Genomic DNA, 27,572 nt, shown 5'->3' on the forward strand with positions numbered 1-27,572 from the left:
TTACTTAAGTTGAATTGAAGATAATGACACGATTGAGGATGTAAGGATGGAGTGATTAAGTAGGAAACAAACAAAGAAACACATGGTAGTGATTTCATATAAACCATACGCAGATATACTAATATACTCATGAATCTCTAACATTAAAATCATTTTACAGTGAAGAAACTTAGGCAGTAGGTTTAAACATGAGTAAAGGAAATGCATAAAGCAAACAAACAGTAAATGTTCTAAATCAAATGATAATCTAAATGAAGAAATAAGAACAAACTTTATTGGTCCTAAACACATTCAAAATACACAAAGGAAAGGATTACAAGCAAAAATGTGTCTTGTAACAAAACACTTGCAAATTGAAATGGTCAGGTCTACCACACTGACTAGTGACGGGTCTGGGTATTTAAAGGTGGTGAAGGAGCTGAGTCCTGTCTCTGTTGCAAGGGGGATTGGACAGGGGAGGGTGATATCGTGAGGGGACTGTCGGTCAGGGTAGGGGTAATTCGACCACAATAATAAAGTACCACAGTATGAGTGATAATGCATGGTTAACAAAACGTCACGCCAGGCCTTGTCATGACTGTCCTGTGAGGATCCAGATGGGTTGGATCAGCTCTGCAGTGGATGACTTCAACCAGACCCTCTCTCTGCCATAGGGGGCGGGGGGTTGACAGCCCACACCCTGCTGTAAATCAAGGAGAGAACATCCCTCTCAAAATTCATACAGGAATGTGTCTTTGTTACAGACATTTTCCAGACGAAAATCTAACACGTTCTAAAGCGAATACTGGGACAATATGTCTAACATAGAAAGTGGGGAATGGTCGAAGGCTATCTATAGAATAATGATGTCATTTTGGTTGTTATTTGGTGATGTCATAAAATGTTAAAAAGGAAATACTGTAACTTGAAAGGTATATACACACTACATTTACGAAGTTTCCATCCTCTACGTTGTGTATGAAATACGACATGTTTTTGTTAAGAGAGGGATGTGATCTTAGAAACTATAAGATAAAATTGTTTCTATAACTTTGTTCAAGTAGTCACCACCCCCCTGAGTGAGATCAGAGAGCATGTCAGCCTCACGAACCGCCCTCTTTTGAACAAACTATAAAACCATGGGTTAAGAATTTACATTTCAGACCAGAGAGATGTGTAGCTGCAGCTCACGTCCAAAGTGGTTTGAATTCAATCTCAACACGAGGTAGAGATCTCCCAGACATAATTTCCCAGACAATCACTGGTATGGATGATTAGCTGTTCTAAGTAAAGTATCTAGAAAAGCTAAATTAAGTGGGACCATTCTACTACTCTCTTCAAACCATCATATTTTACTACTCATCACCCCACTGGGAATCACAGGCTAGCCAGGTGTGTCAATCTTCAAAGACTCATCTTCCAGAGCGAATGGAAGAATAACAATAGAAGACGTGTGGGGAACCCTTTTGGACAATCAAAGCCTTACAAGCGTGCCGTGAAAAGGCCCAACACCCTTTCCAAGGTCTGGCTCCGACAGCAATATGAAGAACCAAGACATTTACAGGTAAATACATTCATGATTCCTTACTCCAAATGGGCGGTGATTTGTGTGTAAAGTATATGATTACTGTGAGAGTAGTGTCTAAAATGTACCAACATTAAGTGTCTGTCTCTCTCTCCATCTCTTTTGTAACAAGCCGCCATATTGTGTCAGTCCGCTAGGGACCTGTTTCTATTGTATTAAGTGTGTATGTTTATCCCGTGTTACCATTTAGTTAGCGAGTAAACAAATAATTAAATTAATTTGTGTAGTACTGAATCATAAGTAAGGCTGTTTTTTTTGCAGATGCAGAAGGTTACGACTGTTCAGAATGATACAATTTGAGGTTATGATTAATATGTTGACTGTTTATGGATGTGATAGGTGAAGACCTTTAGAGTTTTTAATTCGTCCTAACCCGGACGACGCTGGGCCAATTGTGCACCGACCTATGAGACTCCCAATCACGGCCGGTTGTGATACAGCCTGGAATCAAACCAGGGTCTGTAGTGACACCTCTAGCACCAAGATGCAGTGCCACTCAGGAGCAATGCATTCAGCAACAAGTGTTTGTGCCAGACAAGAGACTAACCTAGAGACAGCAGTCAGCATTTATTAAAGCATATCAGGAAAGGGTAACATAAAATACTGTGCTGTATGTAGTCAACATGTAATGCATTATTAGTTTATGATAAAACCGTTTCAATCAAACAATCACTTTACTCACTGTTTTTGTGAGGGATAGTGTTCTTGTTGTTTCCTTTCGATAAACACCTGTCAAACAGACAGCCGCTTATGTAATTGTGCCATTTTAAGTATTTGGGTCAGGCAGGATCCTTCACAGCAGTGCTTGTCTTTTCCTGTCAGTGTTAGAAACTGTGGTAGACACAAAATGGACCATACTGTAGCTGCAGCCACCTCTTCCAGTTCAGCCTGGCCCAGCTCGTTCAGCTTGCCCTCCGCCTCTTCCATAATGCACTCCAGGAGTTGGTACAGGTGGAAGGGGGGGGGGCAGCAGGTCTGTCTAGACCGTCTGCAGTGAAGCGTTTACGCTGTAGGGGGCTCAGCCTCTGCTTGGAGATTCCGGAGACAGCCACACAGGACAATACAACCAGTTAGCTACAAGGCATCCAATATTACAGTAGTAATTATAACACGTTGATGCCTTGTGCAATCAACTGATTTCTAGTTGTCATCTTGGTCTGGGAATGATCAAATTTGGACCTATATTTACTGTTGGACTGACCTTTTTGTGATGATGGGTAGAGGTGTTGTGATGTTGGAGGGTACTCTGTCTGGCTCCACCATAGCCAGGGCTTGGAATGGAACTCTTGGAGCCTTTTTGGATTAGGTAAGATGTAAGGAGATATTACAAAAGTATATTTGGTATCAACTTAATGTCAATACAACTCCATCCAGACAAATAAACATGTTTGTAGAAGTAGAGTAGTTGTATGTTAGAAATCCAGCGGCCCCTACCTGAGAGATGTCATGGGAGTGGGTGTGTGAGCCGAGATACTCTAGGTCTGGTGCGGGGACCGACAGTATGTTGTTGGGGTTGTTGACGAGGTAGGACACCATGGTGACTTGACCACCCTTTGCACCTCCTTCTCCTCTTCATTCCTTCCGTGTCCTTGTTGGTGCTGGACGATTCTAAGATCTCGCTCAGGCTTAGAGATGCTGCCCATCATAAAAAGATATGCCGATAATAAAACAGCCTTGTTTTAATCCTCTTGACAATGGAATACTTTGAGAAGTAGCCAGGAAACTAAAAAGATTTGGCATGGGTCCTGAGATCCTCAAAAGGTTCTACAGCTGCAACATCGAGAGCATTGCATCACTGCCTGGTACGGCAATTGCTCGGCCTCTGACCGCAAGGCACTACAGAGGGTAGTGCGTACGGCCCAGTACATCACTGGGCTAAGCTGCCTGCCATCCAGGACCTCTAAACCAGGCGGTGTCAGAGGAAGGCCCTAAAAATTGTCAAAGACCCCAGCCACCCTAGTCATAGACTGTTCTCTCTACTACGGCATGTCAAGCGGTACCGGAGTGCCAAGTCTAGGACAAAAAGGCTTCTCAACAGTTTTTACCCCCAAGCCATAAGACTCCTGAATAGGTAATCAAATGGCTACCCAGACTATTTGCATTGTGTGTGTGTGTGTGTGTGTGTCCCCCACCAAACCCTCTTTCTACGCTGCTGCTACTCTGTTTATCATACGCGCATTGTCACTTTAACTATACATTCATGTACATACTACCTCAATTGGGCCGACCAACCAGTGCTCCCTCACATTGGCTAACCGGGCTATCTGCATTGTGTCCCGCCACCCACCACCCCCTCTTTTACGCTACCTCTACTCTGTTCATCATATATGCATGGTCACTTTAACCATATCTACATGTCCATACTACCTCAACCAGCCTGACTAACCAGTGTCTGTATGTAACCTCGCTACTTTCATAGCCTGTCTTTTCACTGTTTTATTTCTTTACTTACCTATTGTTCACCTAGCACCTTTTTTGCACTATTGGTTAGAGCCTGTAAGCAAGCAGTTCACTATAAGGTCTACCAACACCTGTTGTATTCGGCGCGCGTGACAAATAAACTTTGATTTGATTATTTACTGTTTTACACCTGGGTTACTACACAGAACTTTAACCCGTTGTATAAGGTATTCTCAAAAATTTAAATAGTCCAGACATTTATATTATAACAAAAAAAAGTATTCTGCATTATTTTAAGTAATCATGTGACAACTAAAAAATCTTGAGCCGACTTCTGGTAGCATAGCTTTCGTGTATTCACCCACGTGGCTGTGGAGATTGACAGGACAATGTCACAGCATGTCAGCGCCTGCATGTTTCTTCCCAGATCTGTACTTGAAGTGGAAGTCAGCCAACTCACCGACCCAGCAGTGACCTACTGCATTGAGTCTTGTTGTGCTCAGAACATAGGTCAATGGGTAGGTCAATGGGTAGTAGTCTGTAAAGGTAGGTAGATGGTTACTAAACATGTCAAAGATCGCCTACTTCAGCGCTAAAAACTCAAGTTAGCCAGAATGGTGGTCGTTTTTCTCTGCTGGAGTTAGCGTTCTGGACCCATACCCCATTACACGTAGTTTCCAGTTCTAATGTTGGTCAAACACAGCCTGAAAAAGAGCTCCACCAACGGGTGGTGGTCTCGAAAGAGCTGCCGGTTTAGATTATAGATAGGCTAGAACAGAAATAGAGTGCATGTAGTACACAGTGCACAGTCTGTTATGGCTATGCATAACGGTAGCACTAGAATGAATAATAACTGTATAGTAAATAGTAGTGTGATGTGGCATAAATAGCTACATATGTAAACAGGAAATGGCACATAGCCTACCGCTATTAGCTACCAATGTATAGCCTAACACAACACACAATAGAACCGTATATATACACACACAGTATGGTCAGGGCCCACTAAGACTATAGTATACAGTATAGTATGAGCAATAGGTGTAATAGCTAGGGCTAGTGGGCTAACATGCTACATAGCAGTAATGGTAGCATATTACACAAGAGGGCTAGCAGAGTATGCTAAGCTACTGTTGCTAGGCTAGCATGTAAAAAATAATTTGGCCATGAGGGCTGCCATCAGTCGGATCATTTTGTCCCCCCCACATTCTGAAATAGCATTTTTGCCACCCCAGTTTTATTGTTGGAATGTGATAAAAAAACAAGGGAACAGTGTGCTTTAGAACCAGGCCTGTTTCACTGACCTCTGTCAGCTGACTTGATCAGCAGAGTTGCCCATAGCAACAGAATGTTCCAGGCAGGGGAGAACGACTGCCCCCTCTCATTGAAGCCACTGAAGTGAATGGAAAAATGGCAATCTTGGTCAATCTTCGTCTATACAAAAATAATGGTTTCAAAGACAATTATGGTACTAATAATTGTTTCTAATACACCAGATGTTCACTGAGTTTACCAAACATTAGGAGCACCTTCCTAATATTGAGTTTGCACCCCTCACTTTTGCCCTCAGAACAGCCTCAATTGGTCGGGGCATGGACTCTTCAAAGTATTGAACGTGTTCCACAGGGATGCTGGTCCATGTACACTCCAATCCTTCCCACAATAGTGTCAAGTTGGCTGGATTTCCTTTGGGTGGTGGACCATTCTTGATACACACAGGAAACTGTTGAGCCGTTATTAACCCAGCGGTGTTGGAGTTCTTGAGACAAACCAGTGCACCTGACACCTACTATCATACCCAGTTGAAAGGCACTTACATCTTTTGTCTTGCCCGTTCACCCTCTGAAATACACAATCCATGTCTCAAGGCTTAAAATGCCTTATTTAACCTGTATCCTCCCCTTCATCTACACTGATTGAAGTGGATTTTAAAAGTGACATCAATAAGGGATCATAGATGTCACCTGGATTCACCTGGTCAGTCTGTCATGGAAAGAACAGGTGTTCTTAATTTTTTGTATACCCATTGTATGTCCTTAAACCGATCTTTAAAAAAAATGGCCCACAGAAGAAGTTAAGGAGAGTGTAGGTGCTAATGTCAGCCTGCAGTCTGCCTTTTACATTTCAGTCATTTAGCTGATGCTCTTATCCAGAGCGACTTACAGTTAGTGCATTCATCTTAAGATAGCTAGGTGGGACAACCACATATCACAGGAATGGAAAGTAGGGGGGGGGGGGGGGGGGGGAATCAAGTGCAAGTGCTGGTTCAGGGATGGTCTCCAGAGATGGTCTGGAGAAGGGAGGGGATGGGGTAGAGTGGGCATGTTGTTAACCGACTTCATTGAGTCTTCACATAGGAATGAATCATGTCACGTGATCAATGGCTTTGTCCATTCATATATACGGTCATTGGTTCCAGGAGCAAAGGTGTGAAAGTTGGGGGTACAGAGCTCTGTAAACAATGGAAAGTCCATCCTCCCAGTACCTCTGCTTGTGTAAAGTGTCTCAGAGCTTGTGTCTTTGAATGGAGGCTACGAGAGGGGATTTTCTACAAAGCCACCCCAAAATGTATGAAGTACATTTTTAAATGCTTTGTGTCATCTTCGCCGCCCGTGATGTCTGGTGCTTGTAAGCCCTGCCACCCTGTGTCTCCACCCTTTCAGTGGCATGGATGGAGCGGGCAGTGATGGATGACCTGCTCACAGTATCTGATGCTGCTAGGTCCAGGAAAGACTTAAGGCTCAAGTGCCCGACTGGGACACTGGCTAGCGAGTCAGCTTGTGCATCAGGTCCAAGCCAAGCAGGTCTGCAAGGGCAGAAGGTAGTCTAGGGACCAGCACTGGAGTTAAATCCAGTGATGGCTGATCTAGAAGAGACACTATCTGCAGTGTGGGTTGGGGTGCTGGCTCGAACACTAGTGGCTGCAGGTCTGGCTGGCAACAGAAGTGCTATGCTATTTGGCTAGCAGCCACACAAGTAAATGAGCTTACAATAAAAAAGCAAAGACATCTTTTCAAAAAATTATGCATGACCATCATATTTGTAATGATTATCATAGAAAGAATGCAGCCAGCTACATTTACTCATGTTTTTCTCTAAGTTAATCTTGCATTTTACCAGAGAAAAGTCCCGGAGAAATGTAGCTACACAGTCAGAGTGCTGTCTGCTGATTATAATGCAATTCTGGAATGAGTGAAGAAGTGCATCTGAAGCACAAAATGAGTCTGATGCAAAGCAGAAACTATAATAAGAAGCATTTTTGATCTGCCTTTACAAAGCGGAGCAAGATGCACTATATATACAAAAGTAAGTGGACACCTCTACAAATTAGTGGATTCAGCTATTTCAGACACCCATTGTTGACAGGTGTATAAAATCAGGCACACAGCCCTGCAATCTTCATGGACAAACATTGGCAGTAGAATGGCCTTACTGAAGAGCTCAGTGACTTTCAACGTGGTAGGATGCTACCTTTCCAACAAGTCAGTTGGTCAAATTTCTGCTATGCTAGAGCTGCCCAGGTCAACTGTAAGTGCTGTTTTTGTGAAGTGTAAACGTCTAGTAGCAACAACGGCTCAGCCGCAAAGTGGTAGGCCACACAAGCTCACAGAATGTGATTGCCGAGTGATGAAGCACGAAGCGCGTAAAAATAGAATGGAAACGCGCTTTCTGTAGGGATGAATCTCGCTTCATCATCTGGCAGTCCTACCTGCCCGAATACGTAGTGCCAACTGTAAAGTTTGGTGGAGGAGGAATAATGGTCTGGGGCTGTTTTTCATGGTTCAGGCTAGGCCCCTTAGTTTCAGTGAAGGGAAATCTTAATGCTACAGCATACAATGACATTCTAGATGATTCTGTGCTTCCGACTTTGCGGCAACAGTTTGGGGAAGGCCCTTTGCCGTTTCAGCATGACAATGCCCCTGTGCACAAAGCAAGGTCCATACAGAAATGGTTTGTCAGGGCCTCCCGACTGGTGCAGTGGTCTAAGGTACTGTATCGCAGTGCTTGAGGCGTCACTACAGCCCCGGGTTCAATCCCAAGCTGTGTTACAGCTGGCCGTGACTGGGAGACCCATGAGGCGGCACACAGTTGTCTGGGTTAGGAGAGGGTTTGGCCGTTTGTGATTTGACTCAACCAACAGTCTGTCAATCCGGAAAATTAGAACTTTGAGAGTTTCTTCAAGTGCAGTTGCAAAAACCATCAAGCGCTATGATGAAACTGGCTCTCATGAGGACCGCCACAGGAAAAGAAGAACCAGAGTTACCTCTGCTGCAGAGGACAAGTTCATTAGAATTAACTGCACACCAGATTGCAGCCCAAATAAATGTGTCATGGCATGGCCCTTTCTGGGTATAGATCGTGGCTCCCCCTCAGGTTATCTCAGGTCGTAAATTCCTGCCGGAGACCCTCTCCCCCTGGCCATGCAGTATGGAGAGCGTTTCACAGTAGAACAAAGGAACTTCTACTATATCACAGAATTTGAGAACTGAACAATATCCATATTTTGGAGAATGTGTAAACGGTCCAGACCGAAACTAGATAGAGAAGTAACCACTGTCTGGTTTTGACATTTTGATCTTGTGTGACAGACAATGCTATTAAATTCAGAGAAGCTACTGCTATGTTCCTGTATCAACTTAAGTCTGCAATTGCATTAATAAAGGTTATTGAATGATTTCCATTAAGATATTGTCTGAATGCTAATTTCACCAATGAGCCAATGATTGACAAGGACCAAGGAACGAACCCCAACAGACGCCTGCCGTATCCATTACAACAGACACTATCAGGAGCGGCCACCATGAGTAGCCAAAGACTCTGATGAACTGACTCTCCAGCAGACGGACTGACGATTCCAGAGAAGACCGACATATTGGGTAAATATATTGATTGCAATTATTCCCAAATGAGCGAGCGTTCATGTGCAAAGGATTAGAATTTCAATGACTATAATTATCCACTGTGTGTAGTGATCCATTTTGTCTGTCCCGCTCTCAGTCCACACCCCCTTCCCTTTGTCCACCAAGCCGTCATATCGGCTTAGCCCACTAGGGAATCTTCCCTATCATTTGTTAGTAACCAATATCTACAGTTTGTTTAGGCATTTCTGTGATTATTTAGTTAGTAAATAAATGATTAGGTCAATTGGTGTATGGATGATTTACAGTAAATGCTGGTATCGTGCAGATAACCAACCATTTATTACATTCGGAATGAGACTGACGTGAGGTAAAGAATAATTAATTAATAGAAGACTAATTTATCATTAAATATCTGAAGAGTTATATTCGGAAAATTATAACTTTTTTTGCAAATTTATTTGCAAATTATGGTGGAAAATAAGTATTTGGTCACCTACAAACAAGCAAGATTTCTGGCTTTCACAGACCTGTAACTTCTTCTTTAAGAGGCTCCTCTGTCCTCCACTCGTTACCTGTATTAATGGCACCTGTTTGAACTTGTTATCAGTATAAAAGACACCTGTTCACAACCTCAAACAGTCACACTCCAAACTCCACTATGGCCAAGACCAAAGAGCTGTCAAAGGACACCAGAAACAAAATTGTAGACCCGCACCAGGCTGGGAAGACTGAATCTGCAATAGGTAAGCAGCTTAGTTTGAAGAAATCAACTGTGGGAGCAATTATTAGGAAATGGAAGACATACAAGACCACTGATAATCTCCCTCGATCTGGGGCTCCACGCAAGATCTCACCCCGTGGGGTCAAAATAATCACAAGAACGGTGAGTAAAAATCCCAGAACCACACGGGGGGACCTAGTGAATGACCTGCAGAGAGCTGGGACCAAAGTAACAAAGCCTACCATCAGTAACACACTACGCCGCCAGGGACTCAAATCCTGCAGTGCCAGACGTGTCCCCCTGCTTAAGCCAGTACATGTTCAGGCCCATCTGAAGTTTGCTAGAGAGCATTTGGAGGATCCAGAAGAAGATTGGGAGAATGTCATATGGTCAGATGAAACCAAAATATAACTTTTTGGTAAAAACTCAACTCGTCGTGTTTGGAGGACAAAGAATGCTGAGTTGCATCCAAAGGACACCATACCTACTGTGAAGCATGGGGGTGGAAACATCATGCTTTGGGGCTGTTTTTCTGCAAAGGGACCAGGACGACTGATCCGTGTAAAGGAAAGAATGAATGGGGCCATGTATCGTGAGATTTTGAGTGAAAACCTCCTTCCATCAGCAAGGGCATTGAAGATGAAACGTGGCTGGGTCTTTCAGCATGACATTGATCCCAAACACACCGCCCGGGCAAAGAAGGAGTGGCTTCGTAAGAAGCATTTCAAGGTCCTGGAGTGGCCTAGCCAGTCTCCAGATCTCAACCCCATAGAACATCTTTGGAGGGAGTTGAAAGTCCGTGTTGCCCAGCAACAGCCCCAAAACATCACTGCTCTAGAGGAGATCTGCATGGAGGAATGGGCCAAAATACCAGCAACAGTGTGTGAAAACCTTGTGAAGACTTACAGAAGATTTTTGACTTCTGTCATTACCAACAAAGGGTATATAACAAAGTATTGAGAAACTTTTGTTATTGACCAAATACTTATTTTCCACCATTATTTGCAAATAAATTCATAAAAAATCCTACAATGTGATTTTCTGGATTTTTTTTCTCATTTTGTTTGTCTTAGTTGAAGTGTACCTATGATAAATTCCAGGCCTCTCATCTTTAAGTGGGAGAACTTGCACAATTGGTGGCTGACTAAATATTTTTTTTGACCCACTCACTGTATGTGTGTGTTTTTTCCCCCACATTCTTCTCTTCTCCCTATTATTTGGGCGGCAGGTAGCCTAGTGATCAGATCGAATCCCTGAGCTGACAAGGTACAAATCTGTCATTCTGCCCTTGAACAAGGCAGGTAACCCACTGTTCCTAGGCTGTCGTTGAAAATAAGAATTTGTTCTTAACTGACTTGCCTATTCAAATAAAGGTCAAATTTTAAAAAATTGGCGTTAAAGTTGATCCGTTTTCCACCCATCCAATAGGTGGAGGCATGCACCTCTAATGTTGTTTGTGGACCGCCATAATAAATTAGAAGAAGTGTCCACGATCATGGGTGGGTCTGAGGACTGGAGGAAGTGCGATATTATGCCTTCACTTCAATGGCGTTTGTGTATAAACCTAAGTCCCCGGAATACAAGCCAACTGGAATTTCTTACATCTACTTAATCGCTTGAGAATCTTGAGATCGTCGGAGTTCAGAGATCGAATCCCACAAAAGTGAAAAGGAACAACCTGGGTTGACAGGTGTGGTGCAAGGCTTCAGAGCCTCACCCCAATGAACAGGGGAATGCCCAAGATGAATCTGGCCCAGTGGGAGTCCGTTTTGTGGAGAAAGTGGAGCCATGTCTTCTGGCTGACCAAATTTGGGGTATCGGGCTGGGTGGATTTTCTGTGCGTCTTCCACCCAGACGGAGCGGGCGCTCTGCCTCACACGCGAGTGGTCTTGCTTTTCTCTCCGGAGCAGAGCACTGCTGAAAGTAGTGATTTTGGGGGTGGCTTTGAGTGTGAAGATAAATCAACTGAAGTTGAGGATCCCTGGTGTCTGTGATGCATGCCGTTTGGTGAAAAGCAGACCTGGTGGTGAGCACGAGACTGAGGAGACCCTGTCTATCCTTTTGAGTTTTGATATTGAGTGTTTGCCTGATAAAGTCATGCTAGGATATATGAGCTATCCCGTGATAGCGTTTGTTCCGAAGCCGTTTTGATGTTTCAGGTGCCAAGGTTTTGGTCAGAGACAAAGGAGTGTGTAGTTTGAAGAAAAAGTAGTGAGTTTCAATTGTGGGGGAGCCAATGTTAGCAAAGTTGGTTTCTTGGCGAAGTAGTGGAATAAGGGGTGTGTTTTGGTGTTATAGTTACAGGGTTATGGGTGGTGCAATTTGTATTTTCCGTTCCCTTTTTTTGTTTTGTCACAATGTGTAATGCATACTCCGGGCTGAGAAGGGCAGCAATACGCCCAAAAGCATTTAGTCTGTCGGAAATTCACACAAAAGGAGAAGTGTCCACGTAGTACGCACGACGTGTTGTGCGTGGAATATTACCAGGCAGCTTAATGCATTTGGGAACAAACGTTTATCTTTAAAGCACCTCTGATGCTATAATTAACAATTCGTTGGTTGTATGTGAGTTTGAAAGTGCAGTTTCTTTTTTTTTAACAAGAAATCAAGAACACGTTCACTTGTTCTAAAAGATGGCTTCGTCTGATGGAAACAAAAACACGGAACCATGGGGCGGTTTTGATGACAACAGTATCCAGGTAACTTAACGTTACTATGCTAGCTATAGCTATCCAAGAAAATGCTTAATATGTATCGACTTATTTGAGGGGCGTGTTTAGTGTTGCCAAACGATATTTTACTCTGCAGTACATATCATCCTACTGAAAATGGCCACTTGTCCCACAATGTGGTAGTTAACTAACCTGCTAAATTAACCTTAGTCCTTCTGTTTAAGACGAATTGACTCATCTAAACGTGAATAATTCTTAACCCTATTGTTGTGTTCCGGTCGAATTGGACCGATTTTAGTTGTCACTGAAAAATGTTATTATTTTTGTTTAACTAGGCAAGTCAGTTACGAACAAATGGTGGGTCAACTGCCTTGTTCAGGGACAGAACGACAGATGTTTACCTGCTAGATCAGGGATACAATCCAGCAAACTTTAGGTTACTGGCTCACCGCTCTAACCACTAGGCTACCTGCCGCCCATTTAATCTGATTGTCATAAGGTTCCATGACTGTCCACATAGGGCATCTGGACACACAAAATACATTTAAGATTTTCATAAAATTTGGGGTGTGTTTTATTTAACTTTTGTACACCTGTGGTGTTCCTGGTCAGAAATGACCGGTCATTAGAAATTAATGGGTGAGACTACAATTAGTGTATAAAATTGAGTTCAGGCACCTGCCCATTCATCAGATGGACACTTCCTCTCCCAGACCCCCACATGCATGTGTGTTTGAGCACACACACACACACACCTCACTCCCCTTCTTGTTTTCCATGGAAAACCCCACGGGAACCTTTCCCCAATAGAATCTTTCCCCCACGGGATCCACACCTGTTGGCATTCTCACAAACCATCGCAACATTGTTTCAATAATATATAGAACTTTTCTTGCAGCTCTGGTATAATTAAGCTTTTTTGAGGCCTTGCTCACAATTCGTTCTGTGGCAGCACAATGACCAAACGATACACTGTATGTGAGGCTCTTGATCATGACAATGGTGAGGAGGAGAGAGGCCAGGAAACTGACAGTGAAGATACATTAGAGGAGGAAATGTCAGAAGTTGAAGACGACACAGAATATGATCCAGACCAAGAGACAACTGATGTGGAACAATCCAGTGATGGGGAAGAGGGCCCTGCCGAGGTTGTTGTTACATTCTGGATGACCCCAGGGCCAACGAGACGCCATATCCCGGGTTGATGACATAAAATCCTGCTTCGAACTGTTGCTGACAGAGTCAATCAAAACCACAGTGATAAACATGACCAACTTGGAGGGGGGACGCGTTTACAAAGACAACTGAAAGGAAGTAGACCGGACAGACGTCCAAGCATACGTGGATCTCTTGATTGTGTACAGATCCAGAAACGAACCTACCACCAGTTTATGGGATGCAGAGTCTGGTCGGGCAATTATTTACTTATTTAAATTGGCTTCGACAACCGTGATACAAGACCAGGCCGCTGTCAACAAGACAAGCTGGCAACTATCAGAGGTTTGGCACAAGTGGGTGGAGCGCCTGCCACTCATCTATAACCCAAGTCCAGGCATCAAAGTGGATGAGTGGTTGCTTTTAGGGGACGCTGCCCATTCAAACAGCACATGCCAAGCAAACCGCCTAAATATGGAATAAAGATATGGGCAGCATGTGATGCTAGGACACGATATGCCTGGAACATGCAGGTTTACATCAGGAAACCTGCTGACGGTGTTCCCGAAAGGAACCAGGGGAAATGGTCCTGGAAATGACTGCAGGTTTCCAGGGACACAACACGTGACAATTTCTTCACCTCATGCTCTTGGTCAGGAGCTGCTCCCAATAAAAATGACCGTGGTGGGGACGGTCAGAAGGAACAAGCCTCATTTGCCTCACTCACAACCAAGGACAGGGATAGTTTTGTCCCTCCAAGTTTGCCTTCACCGATACACACAAACACTTGTGTCCTACTGCCTGAGGAAAAAGAATGTGCTCCTGATGACAACTCTGCGTAGGGATGCCGCTGTGAGTACCAGGGAGGACAGGAAGCACAACGCTGTCCTGGATTACAACAGGAACAAAGGGGGAGTTGACAACCTTGATAAGGTATGTTACTTATTTTATGTACTTTATTTTTCTATTACCAAATTGTTTTATCTGCACCATTAAAAATGAAATGTTTGAAATGCTCATTGATTTTGTGAACAATAGTCAATTCTATTCATTTGAATATGTAAATATGTTTTAGATGTGATCAATTAAAACGCTTTGATGCAATTTTTCACATGTTACTATGCAAGACATGAAGTATCACTTGTATGCACTCATTTTATTCACTGATTGTTGCACTTTTGCAGGTCACTGGCACATACTCTTGTAAGAGGATGACAGCACGTTGGCCCATGGTGTTCTTCAACATCCTAGACGTGTCGGTCTACAACAGGTTTGTGATGTGGATGGAGGTGAATCCAGGCTGGAAGCAGGGGAAATTCTTCAAGAGGATACTATTCCTAGAAGAGTTGGGGAAAGCCATGGTGGCACCCCTCATTCAAAGGCACCAACACCTTCCTCTAACACCATCCTCTGCTGGATTGGTGAGAGATATACAAAGACCAGAAGCAAGATCTACGTCTGCCAGAGACAGAAGAGACAAAAGGACAATCTGTGTGCAACAAGAGTTATCAAAACGAGCATTATGTGCCGTAAATGCAGTGCATATATTTGCAAGGCACATGCATCAACCACCACGTATTGGCCAACATGTACATGAGAGCACACAAAATGGAACCACCATTGATTGTTAGTAATACTGTTATGGTTACTGTGTTCAGATGTACATTTTGTAATATGGTAAAGTTCTCATGTGTAGTTTTGGGCCTATGTCCTTTCTTTACTAATAAAATCATACCAGTCAGTTTTGACCAGGAACACAACAGATGTTATTTTGTGCCCGTTTAAACATTTGAAATGGTTTCAAAACAAATGTCCTTGTTAAACTTTGATGCAAAGTAGTCTGTGATAAATAGCACAATATGTTGAGTATTTGTTATAGTCAAAATAATCCATACATTCTGATTTTTAATTTTTTAATACAGAGTTATGAGCTCAGGTCAATGAGGCCTACAGGCCATAAATAGAAGTTCATAACTTGTAATGTTCACAAGAACTTAAGTTGATAAAAAGATCTAACAACATTAAGTGATGTATTATTATGGATTTATAATCCGCTATAATGGGCCGGTTATTTTGGACAGGGGACACAGAATTAATTAACATGAAAAGAACACAACAGGAGGGTTAATTGCAGTACGGTTCTAGAAACACAAACAAATCCCTCTATTACAAACACAACAGGAGGGTTAATTGCAGTACGGTTCTAGAAACAACCAAATCCCTCTCACAAATCAAAAACACACTTACTGTTTTAACAGTTTCAGCCGACAGTTTTGGCATCAGTCTTCCATTTAATGTTAGTGTTCAGAGGCACAGACAGCTAATTGGCACATGTAGTACACTGTCTTGCATCTGTTTTCGGAAAACAAGCACTGAAACATGGAAATATGGCCATGTGGGAACCCTAACCCTATAAAGGCGTGTAGTAATTTAACCTTTTAAAACTTAATGATTTCTTGCTGATATGTTTCCAAAACCGTACCGCAAGCAATGCGTGTTAATGTTTAGCTCAAACGTCCGGGCTCATAAACAACCTCCGGTCAGAAGATACTATAGTTATCGTCTATGAACGGATGTAGTTAGTTAGCTAACCATAAACTGGAAGGAGCCTTCTTTGTTTCTTCCTTATTCGTTTCACGTGGTGACTGACTGTGTCAAAGGAAACATTGACAATTTGCTTGTCAAACATTTCACATACATGATACACAGTAGTTATATCTAATAAGCTATCTTACCAGGGCACTGGGTCAGCAGTGATTGACATGGAGAACATGGATGACACATCGGGCTCCAGCTTTGAGGACATGGGGGAGATGCACCAGCGCATGAAGGAGGAGGAAGAGGTGGCAGAGGAGGCGGAAGCAACTGAAGAGGAGACTGGAGAGGATGGCGAGTTTCTGGGCATGAAGGGTATCAAGGGCCAGCTGGGGAGACAGGTGGCAGATGAGGTGAGATGAGATTACTTTGTGATGCTTATGATGGGCAGCAACCTGTCACACACACCACATTAGTCATGAAAATGGGCTTTGCCAGAACCCAATATTCTAAGTTAAATCTCATTAGCCTTATCTGGTTAATGTTGCAGTCCCCTCCCCCCTCTTAGGTGTGGCAAGCTGGAAAGCGGCAGGCTTCCAAAGCTTTCAACCTATATGCCAACATAGATATTCTCCGGCCGTACTTTGATGTAGAGCCTATGCAAGTCAGGAACAGGTGAGAGTCGGTCACGAATGTGCTTGTAATCACAACGTGTAACTTGTAAAATAGTCTTGCGGAGTCACATTTTAGAAGATTTCTGACATTTACTTTTTTCTACCCTAGGTTGATTGAATCAATGATACCCATCCGCAGGATACATTTTCCACAGGTGAGTGGCATTTTCTTTTCCCGTACTATTTTCACAGGCCGAGAGGAGATTTAAATCTAGAGGCTTTCGGCGCTTACCTGGCCAATTAAAAGGAAATATAAAATGTTTTCCCTGCTCCTATTTTCCAACAATAGAAGATTGCCGGGGAGCTGTATGGGCCCATGATGCTGGTGTTCACACTGGTGGCCATCCTCCTGCATGGAATGAAGACATCAGGAACAGTTATTGTAAGAGAGCTCAATTTATACCGGCTTCGTAAATGCATGTTAATATACAGTATGTATAGATTAACATTTCTTATGAAGCTCAGGGATACTGACGGTAGATGAATTAAAACTGGAAATGGGGTTAGCCATCAACTCAAAACCCTTTTGACATTATGCAACCAAAAGCCATCTGTTCAGCTTTTGCTGCTCAAAAATATAAATTACTACTCATGTGGTTAAATGCTTATATGCGAGGACACTCCAAATTGAGCTCAGGTGCATCCAATTTCCTTTGATCATCATTGAGAGGTGGATACAACTTGATTGGAGGCCACCTGTGGCCAATTCAAATGTTTGGACAGGATTGAGAAAAGAAACACACCTGTCTACATAAGTTCCCACAGTTGACAGTGCATGTCAGAGAAGAAACTAAGTCCAAGGAACTGTCCGTAGATCGCCATCGAATTGTGATAAGTGCCGTCAGAAAATATTCACACTCCTTGACTTAATCCAGATTTTGTTGTGTTATAGCCTGAATTTAAAATTGGTTCAATTAAGATTTTGTGTAACTGCCTACACACAATACCCCATGTCATAAAAATATATTATTTTTTAAACAAAGTTATTACAAATGAAAAGCTGAAATGTTTTTAGTCAATAAGTATTCAACCCCTTTGTTATGGCAAGCCTAAATAAGTTAGGGAGTAAAAATGTGCTTAACAAGTGACATAATAAGTTGCATGGACTCACTATGGACAATAAAATGATTTGTTAATGACTACCTCATCTCTGTACCCTTCACGTAAAATGATCTGTATGATCCCTCAGTCGAGCAGTGATGCCTTGCAAAGAAGGGCACCTGTTGGCAGATGGGTAAAAATAAAAAAGCAGACATTGAATATCCCTTTGAGCATGGTGAAATTATGAATTACACTTTGGATGGTGTAGCAATACACCCAGTCACTGGAGAGGAAGGAAACCTCTCAGGGATTTCACAATGAGGCCAATGGTGACTTTAAAACAGAGTTTAATGACTGATAAAATAACTGAGGGATGGATCAACAGCATTGTAGTTACTCCACAATACTAACCAAATTGACAGAGTGAGAAGGAAGCCTGTACAGAATAAAAATAATTAAAAACATGCATCCTGTTTGCAACAAGACACTAAAGCAATACTGCAAAACAATTCACTTTTTGTCCTTAATACAAAGTGTTATTTTTGGGGCCAATCCAATACATTATTGTGTACCACTCTTCATATTTCCAAGCATAGTGGTGGCTGCATCATGTTATTTATATCGTTATTTTACCAGGTAAGTTGACTGAGAACACATTCTCATTTACAGCAACAACCTGGGGAATAGGTTCAGGGGAGAGGAGGGGGATGAATGAGCCAATTGTAAACTGGGGATTATTAGGTGACCGTGAGGGTATGAAGGACAGCTTGGGAATTTAGCCAGGACACCGGGGTTAACGCCCCTACTCTTACGATAAGCGCCACGGGATCTTTAATGACCTCAGAGAGTCAGGACACCCATGTAACGTCCCATCTGAAAGACAGCACCCTGCCCTGGTGCATTGGGATATTTTTTTAGACCAGAGGAAAGTGCCTCCTACTGGCCCTCCAACACCACTTCCAGCAGCATCTGCTCTCCCATCCAGGAACTGACCAGGACCAACCCTGCTTAGCTTCAGAAGCAAGCTAAGCAGTGGGATGCAGGGTGGTATGCTGCTGGCATGCTTGTAATGGTTAAGGACTGTGTAGATGTTCAGGATTTAAAAAAAACGGAATGGAGCTAAGCACAGGCAAAATTCTAGAGGAAAAACTGGTTGTCTTCTTTCCACCAGACACTGGGAGATGAATTCACCTTTTAGCAGGACAGTAACCTAAAACACAAGGTCAAGTCTACACTGGAGTTGCTTACCAAGAGGACATTGAATGTGCCTGAGTGGCCTAGTTACAGTTTTGACTTAAATTGGCTTGAAAAAAAGAAAACATCTGTCTAGCAACGATCAACAACAACCAACTTGACAGAGCTTGACGAATTTAGAAAAAAAGGTGCAAATATTGTACAATCCAGGTGTGCAAAGCTCTTAGAGACTTACCCAGAAATACTCACAGCTGTAATCGTTGCCAAAGGTGATTCTACAAAGTATTGACTCATGGGTGTGAATACTTATGTAAATTATGTATTTCTATTTCATTTTCAACAAAGTTGCACAAATTTCAAAAGCGTGTTTTCACTTGATCATTATGGGGTATTGTGTGTAGATGGGTGAGAAAAAAAACAATTAATACATTTTGAATAAAGACTGTAACAACAAAATGTGGAATAAGTCAAGGGGTATGAATACTTTCTGAAGGCACTGTATGTTGTCTATCTGACCTTGATTAGGCCTAATACATTGTTCTTCCTCCCTGGACAGAGAGAGGGTACTCTGATGGGCACAGCCATAGGGACATGCTTTGGTTACTGGCTGGGAGTTTCCTCCTTCATATACTTCCTGGCATATCTGTGCAATGCCCAGATCACCATGCTCCAGACCCTGTCTCTGCTGGTGAGTCAACAATGACCATCACTCCCCTCACAGCATCCCTGTGTAATCAGTCTGTTATAAATGCAGTGTGAAATCTCACTGTCTGTTCTACTATGTGCCCCCAACAGGGTTATGGTCTTTTCGGACACTGCGTGGTTCTCTTTGTCACCTACAACGTCCACTTCCACTCCCTGTTCTACATCCTGTGGCTGGTCGTAGGAGGGCTTTCCACACTGCGGATGGTAAATAAGCAGGTCAATTAATACAAGTCCCAAGAGGCCCCTTGACACTTAGACACTTGCTGACGTTCACACCGGGCACGTTTGAGTGGTCAGGCTAAAGCAACCAACTAGACAAAAGTCAAGGAGCGGAGTCGGGGGAGGTGCAACCGCGACAGCTGAAAGACGAACACTATTGTGGGTTTCCAACAGCAAGGCTCAGATCAACATGGCAGTGTTGCCTTTGGTTAGAAAAGTTTTTCTTTATAAAATGTTGAAATAAACACGTCTCCAACCCCCATAGTACACCTACAAACTGAAATCATGTGTGCACGTTATACAATCAATTAGTGGGAGAGAGCCTCAAATAACACATTCAGAAAGTATTCATACCCCTTGACTCATTCCACATTTTGTTGTTTTACAGCCTGAATTCAAAATGGATTAAATATATTTTTGTCTCACCCATCTACTACAGTCGTGGCCAAAAGTTTTATGAATGACACAAATATTAATTTTCACAAAGTTTGCTGCTTCAGTGTCTTTAGATATTTTTACAGGGAGGAGAGGGCATGAGTTTTGGAGTGAGTACAGTAAATCCAATCCAACCATTGGCCTGGATAATATGCTGGCATCACACTAGCAGACTACCATAGTGAATGAGGTTTACATGACGTATACTATTATGAGTGGAGTTTTCTTCTCTGTGCTCTGGATACATCCTAGGTTGTTGGTCAGCAGGCTCTGGAGGGCCTTGGACTAGTCCGTCTCTGTAGCACCCGGAGAGACGACTGATAAGCGGTAGTGAGTGTGCTTGAAAGAGAGCCCTCAACTCTGACCTACCACTGGCCAAGGGCCTCCTGCCTAAGCTTTTATCGCAGCCTCTCTGACAGCGAGTTACTGCAGGAGTACAGTCGTGGCTAAAAGTTTTGAGAATGACACAAATATTAATTTACACAAAGTTTGCTGCTTCAGTGTCTTTAGATATTTTTGTCAGATGTTACTATGGAATACTGAAGTATAATTACAAGCATTTCATAAGTGTCAAAGGCTTTTATTGACAATTACATGAAGTTGATGCAAAGAGTCAATATTTGCAGTGTTGACCCTTCTTTTTCAAGACCTCTGCATTCCGCCCTGGCATGCTGTCAATTAACTTCTGGGCCATGGCAGCCCATTCTTGCATAATAAATGCTTGGAGTTTGTCAGAATTTGTGGGGTTTTGTTTGTCCACCCTCCTCTTGAGGATTGACCACAAGTTCTCAATGGGATTAAGGTCTGGGGAGTTTCTTGGCCATGGACCCAAAATATTGATGTTTTGTTCCCCGAGCCACTTAGTTATCACTTTTGCCTTATGGCAAGGTGCTCCATCATGCTGGAAAAGGCATTGTTCGTCACCAAACTGTTCCTGGATGGTTGGGAGAAGTTGCTATCAGAGGATGTGTTGGTACCATTCTTTATTCATGGCTGTATTCTTAGGCAAAATTGTGAGTGAGCCCACTCCCTTAGCTGAGAAGCAACCCCACACATGAATGGTCTCAGGATGCTTTACTGTTTGCATGACACAGGACTGATGCTAGCGTTCACCTTGTCTTCTCCGGATAAGCCTTTTCCGGATGCCCCAAACAATCGGAAAAGGGATTCATCAGAGAAAATGACTTTACCCCAGTCCTCAGCAGTCCAATCACTGTACCCTTTGCAAAATATCAGTCTGTCCCTGATGTTTTTCCTGGAGAGAAGTGGCTTCTTTGTTGCCCTTCTTGACACCAGGCCATCCTCCAAAAGTCTTTGCCTCACTGTGCGTGCAGATGCACTCACACCTGCCTGCTGCCATTCCTGAGCAAGCTCTGTAATGGTGATGCCCCGATCCCGCAGCTGAATCAACTTTAGGAGACAGTCCTGGCGCTTGCTGGACTTTCTTGGGCGCCCTGAAGCCTTCTTCACAACAATTGAACCACTCTCCTTGAAGTTCTTGTCGATGCACCTAAATCAACCATTTATCGGAATCTTACTGGCAGCAATATCCTTGCCTGTGAAGCAATGATGACAGCACGTGTTTCCTTGCAGGTAACCATGGTTGACAGAGGAAGAACAATGATTCCAAGCACCACCCTCCTTTTCAAGCTTCCAGTCTGTTATTCGAACTCAATCAGCATGACAGAGAGACACACCTGTGTTAACGAGAGAATCACTGACATGATGTCAGCTGGTCCTTTTGTGGCAGGGCTGAAATGCAGTGGAAATGTTTTTGGGGGATTCAGTTCATTTGCCTGGCAAAGAGGGACATTGCAATTAATTGCAATTCATCTGATCACTCTTCATAACATTCTGGAGTATATGCAAATTGACATCATACAAACTGAGGCAGCAGACTTTGAGTGAGTGAAAACATGCTCTAGATTTTGTTTAAAATTGATTGAAAATGAAATACAGAAATATCTCATTTACATAAGTATTCACACCCATGAGTCAATACCTAGAAGCACCTTTGGCAGTGATTACAGCTGTGAATCTCATGGGAAGTCTCTAAGTGCTTTCCACACCTGGATTGTGCAACATTTGTCCATTATTATTTTCTAAATTATTCAAGCTTTGTCAAATTTGTTGTTGATCATGACTAGACAACCATTTTCAGGTCTTGCCATAGATTTTTATGTAGATTTAAGGCAGAACTGTGACTCGGCTACTCAGGAACATTCACCTCCTTGGTAAGCAACTCCAGTGTAGATTTGGCCTTGTGTTTTAGGTTAATGTCCTGCTGAAAGGTGAATTCATCTCCCAGTCTCTGTTGGAAATTAGACTGAACCAGGCTTACCTCTGGGATTTTGCCTGTGCTTAGCTCCATTCCATTAATCTTTTTATCTTTAACTCCCCAGTCCTTAATAATTACAGTCATACCCATAACGTGATGCAGCCACCACTATGCTAGATATGGAGAGTGGTACTCGGTAATGTGTTGTATTGGATTTGCCCCTTACACTTTGTACTCAAAAAGGACAAAAAGGGAATTGTTTGCCACATTCTTTGAGTATTACTTTAGTGTCTTGTTGAAAACAGGTTCTGTACATGTTTCCTTCTTTTCACTCTGCCTATTAGGTTAGTATTGTGGAGTACCTACAATGTTTTTGATTCATCCTCAGTTTTCTCCTATCACAGCCATTAATGGTTTTAAAGTTTGTAATGGTTTTAAAGTCACCATTGGTCTCATGGTGAAATCCTTGAGCGGTGTCCTTCCTCTCCGGCAACTGAGTTAGGAAGGAAACCTTTATTTTTGTAGTGACTGGGTGTATTGATACACCATCCGAAGTGTAATTAATAACTTCACCATGCTCAAAGGGATATTCAATGTCTGCTACCAATAGGTGCCCTTCCTTGCAAGGCATTGGAAAACCTCCCTGGTCTTTATGTTCGTATCTGTGTTTGAAATTCAATGCTCGACTGAGGGACCTTACAATTATCTGTATGTGTAGAGTACAGAGCTGAGGTTGTCATTCAAAAATCGTGTTAAACACTATTGCACAGAGTGAGTCCATACAACTTATTATGTGACTTGTTAAGCACATTTTTACTCCTTAACTTAACTGAGCTTGCCATAACAAAGGGGTTGAATACTTATTGACTCAAGACATTTCAGCTTTTCATTTTTATTAATTTGGAAACATTTTGAAAAAGATAATTCCACTTTGACATTATGGGGTATTATTTGGAGGCCAGTGGAAAAAAAAAATCTAAATTGAATCCATTTTATATTCAGGCTGTAACACAACAAAATGAGTCAAGGGGTGTGAATACTTTCTGAAGGCACAGTATAACCACTGTATAGGCTTACATGAATCATGGCAAAGTTGTTTCCTTTTTCAGTCATGTCTTTGGTTAAGTTTGCATGGGTCAAACAAAAACACCGTAATGACTGGTTGACAATAGAGCCTTCTACAATGCAGGGGATGGCTGCAGGATGAAGTTGGCGAAGAGCAACTGCAGAAACTTGCAGTAGACTGCAGTCAACTTCGTGACCTTTGATCACGTGATTTTTGTACATTTCATGCAGTCAACATGTAGATGCAAGTCGGGGCAATTTTTATTCCCATAATGCAACAAACGTTGCAAAAACTGTATCCGCTTGAACGTGCCCACTATGTCAGTGATAGTCAGTCTGTCCCACTTGCTCACATTATCCCTCGCTCTCGTTCTCTCTCAGGTGGCTGCTCTCATCTCTCGGACCGTGGGACCGACCCCGCGCCTCGTCCTCTGTGGAACACTGGGTGCTCTGCATATGCTCTTTCTGCTCTACCTGCACTTCGCTTATCACAAGATTGTTGAAGGTAAGATTCCTCACTAAGCAAACCAGGGCCTGTATTCATAAAGCGTCTCAGAGTAGGGGTGATGATCTGATATCATTTTTTACTTTTAAATCACAATGAATAAAGAGTGGACCTGATCCTAGATCAGCGCTCCTACTTTGAGACTCTTAATGGATTCAGGCGTAGAGGTGTCACTTCCCTACACACAATACCCCATAATGACAAAGTGGATGTTTTTTTAATTTATTATTTACAAATTAATTAAAAATGAAAAGCTGAAATGTTTAGAGTTAAGTATTCAACCCCTTTGTTAAGGCAAGCCTAAATAAGCTTAGGAGTAAAAATGTGCTTAACAAGTCACATAATAAGTCACTCTGTGTGCAATAATAAATAATGTTTAAGATGATTTTTTTTTATGACTACCTCATCTCTGTACCCCACACATACAATTATCGATAATGTCCCTCAGTCGAGCAGTGAATTTCAAAACCAGATTCAACCACAAAGACCAGGGAGGTTTTCCAATGCCTTGCAAAGAAGGGCAGCTATTGGTAGATAGGTAAAAAAAAAAAAAATTCAGACAATGAATATCCCTTTGAGCATGGTGAAGTTACTAATTACACTTTGGATGGTTACCTAAAAACACAGTTTAATGGCTGTTATAAGAGAGAACTGAGGATGGATCAACAATATTGTAGTTACTCTACAATACTAACCTAACTGACAGAGTGAAAAGAAGGAAGCCTGTACAGAATACAAATATTCCAAAACATGAATCCTGTTTGCAACAAGGCACTAAAGTAATACTGCAACAAATGTGGCAAAGAAAGTCTGTTTGGGGTCAAATCCAATACAACACATTACTGAGTACCATGCTCCAAATCTTCACGCATAGTGGGGGCTGCATCATGTTATTGGTATGCTTGTAATTGTTAAGGACTGGGGAGTTTTTCACGATAAAAAAAGAAATGGAATGACCAAATCTACACTGGAGTTGCTTACCAAGAAGACAGTGAATGTTCCTGAGTGTCCGAGTTACAGTTTTGACAGAGATTGAATAATCTTTTTTTGTAATAATGGGCAAATGTTGCACAATCCAGGTGTGGAAAACTCTTAGAGACTTACCCTGAAAGACTCACAGATGTAATCGCTGCAAAGTATTGACTCAGGGGTGTGAATGCTTATGTCAATTGCAAACATTTCTAAAAACATTTTCACTTTGTCAGTATGGGGTAATGTGTGATTTGTTTTGAGTAAGTGAAGGGGTGTGAATATTTTTTGAAGGAACTGTACTACCCAAAGTGTGTGCAATTAGGACACTTTAGTTTTGTTGTTTTGCATATTGTATGTGACCCAGGATCGAGCGATCTCTCGCTATATATGTAATATATATATACAGTACCAGTCAAAAGTTTGGACACACCTACTCATTCAAGGGTTTTCCTTTATTTTGACTATTTTCTATATTGTAGAATAATTAGTAAAGACATTAAAACTATGAAATAACACATGGAATCATGTAGTAAACAATTGTTTTAAATTTTATTTTACATTTGAGATTCTTCAAACTAGCCACCCTTTGCCTTGATGACAACTTTGCACTCTCTCAACCATTTCCATGAGGTAGTCACCTGGAATGCATTTCAATTAACAGGTGTGCATTGTTAAAAGTTAATTTGTGGAATTTCTTTCCCTCATTTGACAACGTAGGGTTGGTATACAGAAGATGGCCAAGTCCATATTATGGCAAGAACAGCTCAAATAAGTAAAGAGAAATGACAGTTATTACATTATGCCATCATTTTGATGTCTTCACTATTATTTGACAATGTAGAAAATAGTAAAAATAAAGAAAAACCCTTGAATGAGTAAGTGCTTCCAAACGTTTGACTGGTTGTGTGTGTGTGTGTGTGTGTGTGTGTGTGTGTGTGTGTGTGTGTGTGTGTGTGTGTGTGTGTGTGTGTGTGTGTGTGTGTGTGTGTGTGTGTGTGTGTGTGTGTGTGTGTGTGTAATAAAATGAGGTCATCCACAAAAGTATTTCATTGCAGTGGACATACGTCTTTCAGAGTAACGAAAGCCAATAATATGAACCCAGGTAATTGAGTTGACTCCCCTGGTCCAATTTTAAACACATTTTAATTGCTTCTATTCAAAGACCCTCCAAGGTATATTCTTAAACTGGGTCTTGAATTTCTGTATGATTAAAGAAATAAGAATTGGACATTTTGTTTAAAAAAATGTTGTCTGAAGGTATCCTGGACACATTGGAAGGCCCCAACATGCCCCCCATCCAGAGAGTGGCTAGAGATTTGCCTGTGGTGGCCACCGCTGCTATGAATGCTGTGAATGCCACAGTGAAGACCCTTGGTGTTATCCTGCAGTCACAGTGATGGTGTGTCCAACATCAAAGATGATACCACAGGCTCATGAGCCTGAATTCCGCAGTGGTGGTGTTGTGTAGGTAATACAGACTGAAGTGAAGGTCAAAGACCATTATGGTGGCTGGTTAAAGTTGACATTTGACTTTCATCATTAAACATGAACAATGTCTCAGTAAACACATCGCCATCGGTTCACAACAACTCCTACAACTTTCATTCTCCATGGGAAATGACATGCTTACCCTAGTTGTTTATATTGTATCTAATCAAAATAACTAAATTATGGAGTGAGGTGTTATGCTGGTGCTGTAACTCTTTTCAAATGACAGCAAATTGCCTTTTCATAGGGGTCTTGTATTTGTTAAAGCAGCATGAGTGCACTAAGATTCCCAGCTGTTTGCATTTGTACTTATGTTAAGACTAATTCATCTCCAACTCGACACTTTCTCACCTCTTGTAGGCTTTGTTACACGGGTTACGGCGATAACATCAATGGATGTTTGAACATTCTAGACGTTCAATGGGAGGAAGGTTCTATAGGAATGTGTGGTGCCTTCTATTGTTTTTCGAAGGAATTATTATTATCATGTATGATATGGGGTAAATTAGAGTTTAATCTCTTGTTTTACACAATGCACATCCATTGTCTGTAATTTTAATAACCTAACCAGAAAAAATAACGAAGAATGCAGTTGACATGTCATATGAGATATGTAATAGTGCGTTATCTTATGAATATTGTTCCTTCTAAGTAGCTTTTGTTTTGTGCATTATTTGTACTTCCTAACAACATTGTTTTTGGGTGGGATGCAAGGTGACCTCTTTTTTTATTTTACATGTGAAAATGTATTTATAGGGTTATTGTACAGAAAGATACAATGGAAATAAACTTTATCGACCTAAGACACGTCTTTTAACACTGACCCTGGGAAAGAAACAGCCAGGTCACCCGTGATGCAAGTCAATATTTGATGTCCAGCCATGTCTGAGGACGTCAAGGAGATGAGGAAAACGGCCACTAGGGGTAACAGTGAGCGTTGTTACCTTAAAGTATGTTTTGGTATGGTGTTGAGGATGGAAGATGGGCGTAAGCATCTGCCTCTGAATCCAGAGGTTATCGGTTCAAATCCAGTGATAGAAAGTTATGTTTGTTTTAAACCGATCCTTAACCCTTTGGAGTTAATGCC

At 42.1% G+C, this 27,572-nt stretch overlaps 1 protein-coding gene across 6 annotated transcripts; it reads left to right on the forward strand.

Moving 5' to 3' along the window:
- Positions 1-11: 11 nt before the first annotated feature.
- Positions 12-27,288, forward strand: LOC110502355 (protein YIPF3). Of its 6 annotated transcripts, none has more exons than XM_090216689.1 (10): positions 12-1,543; positions 8,651-8,841; positions 16,113-16,322; positions 16,478-16,584; positions 16,693-16,738; positions 16,873-16,965; positions 19,375-19,506; positions 19,614-19,727; positions 23,902-24,025; positions 26,255-27,288. In XM_090216689.1, exons 3-10 carry the CDS (start codon positions 16,137-16,139, stop codon positions 26,392-26,394), a joined length of 942 nt encoding a protein of 313 aa, XP_090072815.1. In that variant the 5' UTR covers positions 12-1,543; positions 8,651-8,841; positions 16,113-16,136; the 3' UTR covers positions 26,395-27,288. The 6 variants fall into 6 exon arrangements, with proteins under 6 accessions (XP_090072815.1, XP_090072813.1, XP_021435989.3 ...); XM_090216687.1 differs by having other exon boundaries at positions 662-1,543; positions 19,614-19,739; XM_021580314.3 differs by lacking the exons at positions 12-1,543; positions 8,651-8,841 and adding an exon at positions 11,772-12,246.
- The last annotated feature ends 284 nt before the right edge of the window (positions 27,289-27,572 follow it).

Source organism: Oncorhynchus mykiss, chromosome 23 (genome assembly GCF_057628025.1).
Source record: "Oncorhynchus mykiss isolate SJ-2025 chromosome 23, ASM5762802v1, whole genome shotgun sequence".
Taxonomy (NCBI): domain Eukaryota; kingdom Metazoa; phylum Chordata; class Actinopteri; order Salmoniformes; family Salmonidae; genus Oncorhynchus; species Oncorhynchus mykiss.